Source organism: Scyliorhinus canicula, chromosome 9 (genome assembly GCF_902713615.1).
Source record: "Scyliorhinus canicula chromosome 9, sScyCan1.1, whole genome shotgun sequence".
In the NCBI taxonomy this organism is placed as follows: Eukaryota; Metazoa; Chordata; class Chondrichthyes; order Carcharhiniformes; family Scyliorhinidae; genus Scyliorhinus; species Scyliorhinus canicula.
Window position 1 is genome coordinate 18,566,553 of NC_052154.1, and position 12,822 is coordinate 18,579,374.

The window sequence follows — 12,822 nt, forward strand, 5'->3', positions numbered from 1 at the left end:
GGTGAGTAATGACGGGAGAGGGAGGGCAATGTTGCAGAGTGGAGGTTGGAGGGATCTGGCAGCAAAGACAGGAGAGTGGCTTTCAGTGGGGCCTCCCATCCTGATGCCAGCACTGAGGGCCTTTGTTTGAGGAACACCTGCCTAGGAGTCAGCAAGCAACCCAGCACAGATGTGTTTGACATGATCCCGCATGATGAGCACCCCATCCACGCTGGGTTAGCACTGGCAAATGAGGCCCTTTAGCCCACTAAAGGGGCTAAATTGTTGAAGGTGTGGGTAGGCCATCCATGGGCCTTCCGGGGTGGACGCAGGAAGCGGTGCTGCCCAATTAAATACACCCCTGACCCAAAATACACCACGAGGGAGGGCATTTAATTCTACCCATTGTTTCTGGAAGTTTCTTCGCCTCTATGGTTAAACTGACCGATAGTTGCTGGGCTTATTGTCACATCCTTTTTTGAATAAGAGTGTAACATTTCCAATTCTCAGGCCTTTTGCCGCCACCCCTGAATCCAAGGAAGGTTGTCCATGATGGCCGGTGCCTTTGCAATTTCCACTCTCACTTCCTTCAGTATCCTTGGATGATTCTCATCTGGTCCTGATGCCTCATCAGCTTTAAGTACAGACAACGAGTGGAATTCTCCAGTCCCCCAGCGCGGGTTACTCAGCGCTGTAATGCGCCGTTCACTGCGGGCGGCATTGTATCTCCTGCCACTTGTCAATGGGATTTCCCATTGAAACCACCCCATGCTGCTGGGAAATCCGCTGGCAGGGGTGCACTGCCAGCTGGAAAAACGAATCCCGATGCTCGGAGAATTCCAGCCAACCTATCCAATGCCTCCTCCTTATCAATTTAAACCCTTAAAAGCGTCTGCCACACAGGAAGTCTGACAATAAAATTACATCAAAAAATATTGCGTTGATTTTATGAGTGATTATTTTAGAATGGGGGGAATAGTGTGCAAAATAAGTATCTTTGCAAGGCAAGAGAGTTTCAAGAACAATCTACAGTGGACCAAGGTGCAGACTGTCTGAATGGTAAGTATGGAGTCCTCACTTAAAATGTAAAAGTAAAGATTGTTAATGAAAAACTATTTATGCAGACAGTTGTTGAAGATACAACAGGCTGTGTTAACAATAGATGTCCTTGCACCAATCCGAGAACGCGAATGAACGTGCCCACTAACAGGCCACATTTTGAGAACTTGCCACAATCTTACGAGCGTCTATTAAATCAATTGCACATTGCCTCAGGGAGCAACAACTGACAGATATGGCTTCAGTCTGCTAAAGGTAGTGACTACGACAAACTAGGTTTGCTAATGATTTGCTGAGAATTAATCTAACATGAGAACTTGGAATTTAAGAGGCACATCTGAGGGTGATAAGGCAAAGGCTGGCAAGGCTTTCATTGTGGTTTTTACCTTGAAATTGGGAATTCTGTGATGAACTGGCCTTGGGAAATTTGCCAGATTGTTTTCTTCCATATAATCCCAAACTTTCTGACGAATGTCCCACTTAGAGGCACCTAGAAAAATAATTCAAAAAGAATCTCAGGTCTGAAATGTTATTCCAGAATTATAACTGCCTGATCTTTGTCTCTGTTGAGGACAACACAGTCCACAATCACAGCATGAAGAATCTGTGTACTCTCACTCAGAGGTATAATGGAGGTACAGGCCACAATTTATCATAATCCATAATGTGCTCTACACTTGTGGACTGAATTTTGATTATCTGCACTTATTTTTGAAACAGTCATACTTCATTCATTGAATCACAGAGAACCTATGTGCAGAAGGAGGCCTTTCGGCCCGTCGGGCGTGCAGGCCTATCCACGTACCCCCACCTAATTCTTTGGACACTAAAGGGGCAATTTAGCGCGGCCAATCCATCTAACCTGCACATCTTTGGACTGTGGGAGGAAACCGGAGCACCCAGAGGAAACCCACGCAGACACGGGGAGAAAGTGCAAACTCCACTCAGACAGTCGCCTGAGGCTGGAATTGAACCCGGGCCCCTGGCGCTGTGAGGCAGCAGTGCTAACTACTGTGCTACCATGCTGCCCCCTTAGTTTGTGAACGCTATTCATCTCCCACATGTGCTCTTCACACAGGGAGAGAACAGATGCAAAAATAAACATTGTGGATACAATCTTCCCAAAATTGCGCAGTGTTCGATCAAGCGAGAAAAGCTGTGTGAAACTCACTGGCTTCACAGCTGCCTTTGCTCGTCTGATTAAACAACACTCTGCTATTTTGGCAAGGATCACATAGTCAGTCAGAGGGGTGTGGGGCCTAAACAGGCTGGCAACGCTGGAAATCTGAGATTGGGGTACCGCTTTTAAGGGTACCCCGATCTCAAAGTTAGATTTAAGGCCCTGTCTGGCCTGGACATTGGGAGCCCTGCCCCCAATGGACATTGGGACTGCCCCCCCATTGACATTAGCAACGCCCCCCCCCTCCAGCAGATAAGGGGAACACCCCCAAAATGGAGGAGAGTAACCCCCTCTGCCAGTGCCTCTTTTCACTTGAAATGAAATGAAATGAAATGAAATGAAAATCGCTTATTGTCACAAGTAGGCTTCAAATGAAGTTACTGTGAAAAGACCCTAGTCGCCACATTCCAACGCCTGTTCGGGGAGGCTGGCAAGGAAATTGAACCGTGCTGCTGGCCTGCCTTGGTCTGCTTTCAAAGCCAGCTCTTTAGCCCTGTGCTAAACCAGTAGTGATTCACGTCGGTGTGATGCCATGCACTAGGTTAGAGGGTGTGGAAGGTTGCAACATGGGCTTAATCGACACTATCAAGCTCTTCAATGTCATTGTAATTTATGTTAAATTATGTATGTCAGGTTCATACTGACGGGGGGGGGGGGGGGGGGGGGGGGGAAGAGAGAGAGAGAGAGAGAGAGAGAGAGAGAGAGAGAGGAAAGAGCGCAAACTGACATCTCACCAGCACAAATCCCGTTTTTGACCGCTCAGGAGATTTACAGAGAACAATAGAGCACAGGAACAGGCCCTTCAGCCCTCCAAGCCTGTACCGGTCATACCACCCTTGGCCAAAACCCTCAGCACTTCCTTGTGCCGTATCCCTCTATACCCATCCTATCCATGTATTTGACGAGATGCCTTTTGAATGCCGTTAATGCGCCTGCTTCCACAACCTCCCCTGGCAGCGAATTCCAGGCGCTCGCCACCCTCAATTCCTTGCGGGATTTGCGCCCTCGGCTAATGGGGCTACTAGATTGCAGCCCGATTGTTTTGAGCTGTACATTAGCAAAGCTTACGAGGTGTACTGAGTTAGCACCAGCGTTACTGGCAGCTGTGGTCTGTTCTTTTCAGACTTAAGCTCAAGGAGGGAAATTATGGTTTCAAAAATATTACCCAGATGCTGAGGAGGAAACCAGTTGAGGAAGAACTACAGAGAAGCTCATAGTCCAAGATGGTTGTCTGACCACATTCGTCAAACAGCCAGCGAATCATACACTGTAGAAGAAGGCCATTCAGCCCATTTCACCTCTGTCAAAGAGTTATCTAATTAGTCCCAAACTCCTACTATTTCCAGCAATAAACTTGCATTTTTTCCTTTCCAAATATTTATCCAATACCCCTTTGTGAGTCATGATCAAATATGCTTCACCCATCCTTTCAATTAGATACCATCATGATTGGAGTTCTCCGGCCATTTATTGGCAGCGGGATTCTCTGGTTCCGCTGGGAACTTCCCATTTCTCCATGGTTCTTTTGCCAGTTATCTTATATCTGGGGAGGGTTTAAACTAATGTGGCAGGGGGATGGGAACCAATGCTGGAAGTTGGAAGGTAGTAAAACAGGGACAGAAACAAAAGGAAGTAAGGGGAAAAGTGCAAGGCAGAGAAGACATAGTCAGAAATCCATAAGGGCGACAGTACAAGGTACAGTGACTGAGGGGAGCACAGTGAATAGGCCCAGTAATAACAAAAGGAATAAAACTGGAGATGTTAAGATTCAAAACAGAGGTAAAAAAACCAACATAAGTGTACTTTACCTGAATGCTCGTAGTATTCGGAATAAAGTAAATGAGTTGGTGGCACAAATCATCGTAAATGACTATGATTTAGTGGCCATTACTGAAACATGGTTAAAGGATGGTCACGACTGGGAGTTAAATATCCGAGGGTATCAAACTATTCGGAAGGACAGAGTGGATGGTAATGGAGGTGGTGTTGCTCTGTTATTTAAGGATGACATCCGGGCAATAGTAAGGGATGACATCGGTGCTATGGAGGATAAGGTTGAATCCATTTGGGTGGAAATCAGGAATAGTAAGGCGAAAAAGTCACTGATAGGAGTAGTCTATCGGCCACCAAATAGTAACGAGATGGTGGGGCAGGCAATAAACAAAGAAATAACTGATGCATGTAGAAATGGTACAGCAGTTATCATGGGGGATTTTAATCTACATGTCGATTGGTTTAACCAGGTCGGTCAAGGCAACCGTGAGGAGGAGTTTATAGAATGTATCCGCGATAGTTTCCTAGAACAGTATGTAATGGAACCTACGAGGGAACAAGCGGTCCTAGATCTTGTCCTGTGTAATGAGACAGGATTGATTCATGATCTCATAGTTAGGGATCCTCTCGGAAGGAGCGATCACAATATGGTGGAATTTAAAATACAGATGGAGGGTGAGAAAGGAAAATCAAATACTAGTGTTTTGTGTTTAAACAAAGGAGATTACAAGGGGATGAGAGAAGAACTAGCTAAGGTAGACTGGGAGCTAAGACTTTATGGTGGAACAGTTGAGGAACAGTGGAGAACCTTCCAAGCGATTTTTCACAGTGCTCAGCAAAGGTTTATACCAACAAAAAGGAAGGACGGAAGAAAGAGGGAAAATCGACCGTGGATATCTAAGGAAATAAGGGAGAGTATCAAATTGAAGGAAAAAGCATATAAAGTGGCAAAGATTGCTGGGAGATTAGAGGACTGGGAAATCTTTAGGGGGCAACAGAAAGCTACTAAAAAAGCTATAAAGAAGAGTAAGATAGAGTATGAGAGTAAACTTGCTCAGAATATAAAAACAGACAGTAAAAGTTTTTACAAATATATAAGACAAAAAAGAGTGGCTAAGGTAAATATCGGTCCTTTAGAGGATGAGAAGGGAGTTTTAATAATGAGAAATGAGGAAATGGCTGAGGAACTGAACAGGTTTTTTGGGTCGGTCTTCACAGTGGAAGACACAAATAACATGCCAGCGACTGATAGAAATGAGGCTATGACAGGTGAGGACCTTGAGAGGATTGTTATCACTAAGGAGGGAGTGATGGGAAAGCTAATGGGGCTAAAGGTAGACAAGTCTCCTGGCCCTGATGGAATGCATCCCAGAGTGCTAAAAGAGATGGCTAGGGAAATTGCAGATGCACTAGTGATAATTTACCGAAATTCACTAGACTCTGGGGTGGTCCCGGTGGATTGGAAATTAGCAAACGTGACGCCACTGTTTAAAAAAGGAGGTAGGCAGAAAGCAGGAAATTATAGGCCAGTGAGTTTAACTTCGGTAATAGGGAAGATGCTGGAATCTATCATCAAGGAAGAAATTGTGAGGCATCTGGATAGAAATTGTCCCATTGGGCAGACACAGCATGGGTTCGGAAAAGGCAGGTCATGCCTAACTAATTTAGTGGAATTTTTTGAGGACATTACCAGTGCAGTAGATAACGGGGAGCCGATGGATGTGGTATATCTGGATTTCCAGAAAGCCTTTGACAAGGTGCCACACAAAAGGTTGCTGCATAAGATAAAGATGCATGGCATTAAGGGTAAAGTAGTAGCATGGATAGAGGATTGGTTAATTAATAGAAAGCAAAGAGTTGGGATAAATGGGTGTTTCTCTGGTTGGCAGTCAGTGGCTAGTGGTGTCCCTCAGGGATCCGTGTTGGGCCCACAATTGTTCACAATTTACATTGATGATTTGGAGTTGGGGACCAAGGGCAATGTGTCCAAGTTTGCAGATGACACTAAGATGAGTGGTAAAGCGAAAAGTGCAGAGGATACTGGAAGTCTACAGTGGGATTTGGATAGGTTAAGTGAATGGGCTCGGGTCTGGCAGATGGAATACAATGTTGACAAATGTGAGGTTATCCATTTTAGTAGGAATAACAGCAAACGGGATTATTATTTAAACGATAAAATATTAAAGCATGCCGCTGTTCAGAGAGACTTGGGTGTGCTAGTGCATGAGTCACAGAAGGTTGGTTTACAAGTGCAACAGGTGATTAAGAAGGCAAATGGAATTTTGTCCTTCATTGCTAGAGGGATGGAGTTTAAGACTAGGGAGGTTATGTTGCAATTGTATAAGGTGTTAGTGCGGCCACACCTGGAGTATTGTGTTCAGTTTTGGTCTCCTTACTTGAGAAAGGACATACTGGCGCTGGAGGGTGTGCAGAGGAGATTCACTAGGTTAATCCCAGAGCTGAAGGGGTTGGATTATGAGGAGAGGTTGAGTAGACTGGGACTGTACTCGTTGGAATTTAGAAGGATGAGGGGGGATCTTATAGAAACATTTAAAATTATGAAGGAATAGATAGGATAGATGCGGGCAGGTTGTTTCCACTGGCGGGTGACAGCAGAACTAGGGGGCATAGCCTCAAAATAAGGGGAAGTAGATTTAGAACTGAGTTTAGGAGGAACTTCTTCACCCAAAGGGTTGTGAATCTATGGAATTCCTTGCCCAGTGAAGCAGTTGAGGCTCCTTCATTACATGTTTTTAAGGTAAAGATAGATAGTTTTTTGAAGAATAAAGGAATTAAGGGTTATGGTGTTCGGGCCGGAAAGTGGAGCTGAGTCCACAAAAGATCAGCCATGATCTCATTGAATGGCGGAGCAGGCTCGAGGGGCCAGATGGCCTACTCCTGCTCCTAGTTCTTATGTTCTTATGTTCTTATGTTCTTATGTTCTTATCTGTGTTCTCTGCTCGTGAAAACTGTTTCACCTTGTTTAGCCTTGTTTAAAAACCTTGCAATTTTGAACACCTCCTTGAAATTCTTCCTTAACCTTCTCAGCTCTACGAATGATCCGAGCTTCTCTGTACATTACTGAAGTCTCTCATCCCTGCATGGTACCATTTTAGTAAACTTCCTTTACACCCTCTCCAAGGTGTTTGGATGCTTCCTAAAGTTGTGGTGTCCAACAGAAGTGTCCAATGCTCCAAATGCGGCCGAACCAGTGATTTATAAATATTTGTCTTCATATGCTCAGCAACTGATCTTCTTTTTCGCGTCAGGTATGACATATCAATTAGTTATTTATGGAGTAAATCAGGAAAAGATGCGTAAAAAGAAATGACACAAAGAAAATGGAGCTTATAATAGCAGAGTTCAAAAGAATGCAAAACAAATTAAAACATTTAAGTGGAACACAATCTCTGGGAGAAAAGTGGAAAGTATTTGAAGGAAATTTGGTATGGTTATAAACAGAATTGAAGTTATGATAAGCAAATTGTAGAATTTGATAGAATAAGCTCCAGCAGAATAATTCAATTTGAAATTCCCATTAATATTATAAAAACAAAATTGCCAAAGATATAACCTACAGTGCAAGACTCCATATAAAGCAGGGTCAATTTTCCGCTCGTTTGCATTTTTACCAGGGCAATCTGGGTGAAATTGACCAAAAGTGCGCGAAACATCATGGAACTCGAAACCTCAGTTATATCAATCATAAATTGAGCCTCCATGATCTTTACCCCTCGTTTAAAAACCATTTCACCTGCAGAATTGCCATCCACAAAACTGGGTAAGCCACCAAATTGAAATAAGGAGGAGGTCAATTTTCCGCTGAATGCATGCATAAGAACACAAGAAATCTGAAATCTGAATACAATCATGGTTGATCCTCTACCTTAGCTCCACATTCCTGCCCACTCGCCATATCCTTTGATGACTTGGCAGACAAAATATTTGACTATCTCAGCCTTAAACACTCTCAATGATGAATTATCCACAACTGTAGAACCACAGAATACCTACAGTGCACAAAGGGGCCATTAAGCCCATCGAATCTGCATTGACCCTCTGAAAGAGCACCCTGCCTACGCCCACACCCCCGCTCTATCGTCATGATCCCAGCTAATTCTTTGGACACTAAGGGGCAATTTAGCATGGCCAATCCACCTAACCTGCATATCTTTGGACTGTGGGAGGAAACCGGAGCACCCGGAGGAAATCCACGCAGACACGGGGAGAAAATGCAAACTCCACACAGAGAGTCACCCAAGGCTGGAATTGAACCCACATTCCTGGCACAGTGAGGCAAAAGTATTAACCACTGTGCCCCCGTGCCACCTTCCGGCGGCCTCTCAGGTAGACAATTCCAAAAATTTTGAACTCTCTTAGTGAAGGAATTTCACCTCATCGCAGTTCTACATGGTCCCCCCCCCCCCCCCCCCCCTTTTTCTTGAGACTGTTCCCCTGTGTTTAAGATTCCCCAGCCAGGGGAAACAACCCCTTAGTGTCTACCCTGTCGAGTCCCTTCAGAACCTTCCATGTTTCAATGAAATCACCTCTCACTCTTCTGAACTGAGAGTACAGGCTCAATTTACTCCGCCTCTCATCAAAGAGCAATCATCTCTTCCCAAGAACCAATCTCGTGAACTTTCACGGGGCTGTCTCCAAGTAAAGTATATCCTTTCTCCAACGTGGAGATCAAAACTGAGCACAGTACTCCAGATGTGCTGTCACTAAAGCACTATACAATTCTCACAAGACCTCCTTACCCTCATACTCCAATCCCCTTGCAATGAATCCCAAGACCTAGAACGAGGGGTTACTGTTTAAAAATGAAGGCTGGTTCATTTAAGATGGAGATTAGGATCATTTTTTTCTCCCAGAAGACTCTGGAATTCTCTCCCTCAAAAGGCAGTGGAAGCTGATTATTTGAATATGTTTCAGGCCGAGTTAGATGGAACCTTGATTAACAAGGGGTGAAAGGTTATCGGGAGGTAGGTTGAGATTACAATCAGATCAGCCATAATCTTATTGAATGGCTGAGCAGGCTCGACAGGCCAAATGGCCTACTCCTGCTCCTAATTTGTATGCTCGCCTGTAACATGCTATTTGCCTTCCTAACTGCTTGTTGTACCTGCAAGCCAACCTGTGGCTGATTCAGCACAGTGGGCTAAACAGCTGGCTTGTAATGCAGAACGATGCCAGCAGCGCGGGTTCAATTCCCGTACTGGCCTCCCCGAACAGGCGCTGGAATGTGGCAACTAGGGGTTTTTCACAGTAACTTCATTGAAGCCTACTTGTGACAATAAGTGATTATTTTTTTATTATTATTACTTTAATGTTCCATGTATGAGCACACGCAAGTCTCTCCGAACATAATTTACAACGTTCAATATTCTGCTTTTTCTTTTTCCTTTTTAAAAAAATTTAGAGTACCCAATTTTTTTTTTCCCCAATTAAGGGGCAATTTAACGTGGCCAATTCACCTACCCGGCATATCTTTGGGTTGTGGGGGTTAAACCCACGCAGACACGGGGAGAATGTGCAAACGCCACATCGACAGTGTCCCGGGGCCGGGATCGAACCCGGGCCCTCGGTATATTCTGTTTTTCTATTGTTATATTAAAGTGAGCAACCTCACATTTCACGAAAACACCACCCCATATGTCATCTTGTCAAATTGAATTTATGCAGCGACAGGGTTTGTTTCAGAAGTTTACAAATATCAAAAATAATCTTTAATTTACAAAGAAACTGATTAGTCTACACTAATGAAACTAGTAAATGGCTTGCATTGTCTGTTTTTTTCAAGTCATTTTCAGTGATTAAAAATCAGACTTACAAGTAGCCCTCGACAACCTGATTTAAAATAAGAATACATTTTGTGAAGACCCATTTTCAGCTATATTAATGAAAGTGCAGCAGGTTTCGACTCTTAAACGAATGAGCATTTTTAAATATGAAAAGATCCAATTAGATTTTATTTTGTAGTGTGATTTCACTGGTCGTGATTATGCAAACAGACTGAACTGTAACTCAAATCAGCAAAACGTTAAGTGCAATCTTCAGCCATTTCCCCAACTGTGTCCAAAGCCAAAACTAACTCCAGCATTGTTGCTAACTTATCACAGTTCAAATGTGATGATTAATCAAGAGCTTGCATTATATTGTGCCTTCAAATGTAGTAAAATCTCCCCCATCGCTTCTTAGCATACAAGACAACATTTTACACTTTGCCAAGAGAAGGAAATACCAGTTAAGGGAAGAGTTAGGTTTCAAGTAGCAATTTCATAGAAGCGAAAGATGAAGGGGTTTAGGGTGGGGATTCCAGAGCTTGAAATAAAACTGCTGTAGGCACAGCCACCAATGGCGAAGCGATAAAACTCAGGGACTGAATTTTAATGAGATGATAGGAGCCTTGGCAGCTTGGTGGGAGCCCAGTGCCACTTCCTGTGGGGAGAGGTCCGCAGAACTCATTGCCACTTAGGCACTTCGTAGGATTCATAGAATTTTTTTTTCATAGAATTTACAGTGCAGAAGGAGGCCATTCGGCCCATCAAGTCTGCACCAGCTCCCAGAAAGAGCACCCTACCCAAGGTTAACACCTCCACCCTATCCCCATAACCCAGTAACCCCACCCAACACTAAGGGCAATTTTGGACACTAAGGGCAATTTATCATGTCCAATCCACCTAACTTGCACATCTTTGGACTGTGGGAGGAAACCGGAGCACCCGGAGGAAACCCACGCACACACTGGGAGGATGTGCAGACTCCGCACAGACAGTGACCCAAGCCGGAATCGAACCTGGGACCCTGGAGCTGTGAAGCAATTGTGCTATCCACAATGCTATCGTGCTGCCCCAATTGTGGTGGGCTGTCACTGGAATCAAGAAGCCAGCAGCAGGGGTCCCATTCACCATGAGCTGCCAGCCAATCGGAGGTTGCCAGTTCTGTTGAGCCACCATGTTGCCAGGACGGAGAGTGGCTGCTGCCTCACCTGAGGCCTAGTAGAGTCAGTGAATCCCGAGATACCTATCAGTGATGGTGGGAAAGGGGGTCCTGAGGGTCAACAGCAATGACACAGCGGTGACTCTTCGCGCTAACTTCCCTTCAACAAACCTTTGCATTGACGGGTCCCTGAGGCACAAAGTGCTTTTCAATGAGTTAATCTGCAAAAGCAACCCACCCAGATTTCCTTGTTCTGCTCCCCGGATTGTGAACCCCACGCCCCCTCCCACCCCAACTCAGAGTTATTTTTTTTAAATAACCATGGCAGCAGGATGGGCCCCTTAGGTGTCCACTTAAGGCCTCAAATGACAGCAGAGTGAGGCCTTCCACAGGCTTTCCTGTCAAAGGCCAATTGGGGTGGAAGTGGGGAAGGGGGCAGAGTCCCCACACGGCACCCTCCCACCTGATCAAAATGCCCACCCTGCCACCAAACCTGCCAGGCAGGAGGGCATCAAATTCCTGCCGAGGGATATATGCAAGTGGCCAGGTTTTGCAGAGATCTGGGGGGAGGGGGAGGGCTACAAAAGCATATCACAATGTGATTTCAAACTGGAGGGAAAAAGTACAATTTGCTGACAATTTTCATAACCGTAAAACTTTGCTGCAACGTTAAAAGCATACCAGGCATTAACTTGATTGCAGGCTGCATGATTTGTTTTTGTTATAAACTGCTTGAGAAAGGCATCTGCCAGTGGGAATAACGAGGTGCCTGTGCCTTTAAAGGTGGGCTTGTATCCGCTGGAGGCTGTTTCCTAGTCAGTTACCGCGACTGGAGAAAGTAGCCAAGGAGGATCGAATTGGGCCAATGTAGCAATTGCCGTTTCCCGTCGGTTGACACGTGTCTCCGCGGCTGCTCTGGCGGAAGCTGCGGAAGCTTCACACAAGGCAAGAGAAGGCGAAAAAACGAATCGCTGCATGTATACAGACTCTACTAATAAATCCCTCTGCTGCCTCTGGGCTGTCTGAGCGGTGCAGAATGAACTGCGGATCACCCGCCTACACCTTGTACAATGTGCTCAATGGGTCAGTCAGACTTGACCATACGCCACAAACCGGCAACAGGTTGTCTTCAAAAAATAAAGCTTCGGCCAATGAGACGATAAAGTGGTAATGTCACCAGATTATAATCCAGCAACCCAGGCTAATAATGCTCTCGGGATCATGGATTCAAATCCCACCAAGGGAGCAATCACCTGCTGGCGGAATTTCAATTTAATCAACAAATCTGGAATTGAAAGTAGTGGTGATTAGAACCAACAGTGCAGAAGGAGGCCATTCGGCCCATCAAGTCTGCACCGACCCTCCGAAAGAGCATCCTCCCTAGACCCACTCACCCATGTAATCCCATCCCCGTAACCGTGCCCATCCCTGGACACTGAGGGGCAATTTAGCATGGTCAGTCCACCTAACCTGCACATCTTTGGACTGTGGGAGGAAACCGGAGCACCCGGAGGAAACCCATGCAGACACGGAGAGAAAGTGCAAACTCCGCAGTTGCCCAAGGCCAGAATTGAACCCTGGCGCTGTGAGGCAGCAGTGCTACCCACTGTGTCACCGAGCCACCTGACCCATCTGGTTCATTAATGACCCACCTGGTCTGGCCTACATGTGACTCCAGGCCCACAGCATTATGTTGACTCTTACTTGCCCTCGGAAATGGCAGGACAATTAGCGATGGGGTAACTAATGCTGGCATTGACAGTGACACCCACTTCCCATGAAAGAATTTTTAAAAACAGGACTGAATGTAGGCACAGGGTGATTGGCAACTTTGCTGGGGATTTCTCAAGGTTTAGGGGAGTGGGTTTTATGGGCAAGTGAAATAACCA

At 45.3% G+C, this 12,822-nt stretch overlaps 1 protein-coding gene across 4 annotated transcripts in view; it reads right to left on the reverse strand.

Annotated features, from left to right (window-relative positions):
- Positions 1–12,018, reverse strand: part of mthfsd (methenyltetrahydrofolate synthetase domain containing) — a 69,340-nt gene extending 57,322 nt beyond the window's left edge. For 2 of the 4 annotated variants that reach the window (XM_038806294.1, XM_038806291.1), the window contains exons 1-2: positions 11,615–12,015; positions 1,425–1,528 (exon numbers count right to left, since the gene is read on the reverse strand). In XM_038806294.1, the coding sequence (XP_038662222.1) occupies positions 1,425–1,528; positions 11,615–11,642 (132 nt within the window). In that variant the 5' untranslated portion in view covers positions 11,643–12,015. Of the gene's footprint in view, positions 1–1,424; positions 1,529–11,614 lie in introns of all 4 variants that reach the window. The other 2 variants (XM_038806292.1, XM_038806293.1) reach the window with 2 other exon arrangements.
- Positions 12,019–12,822: the final 804 nt, after the last annotated feature.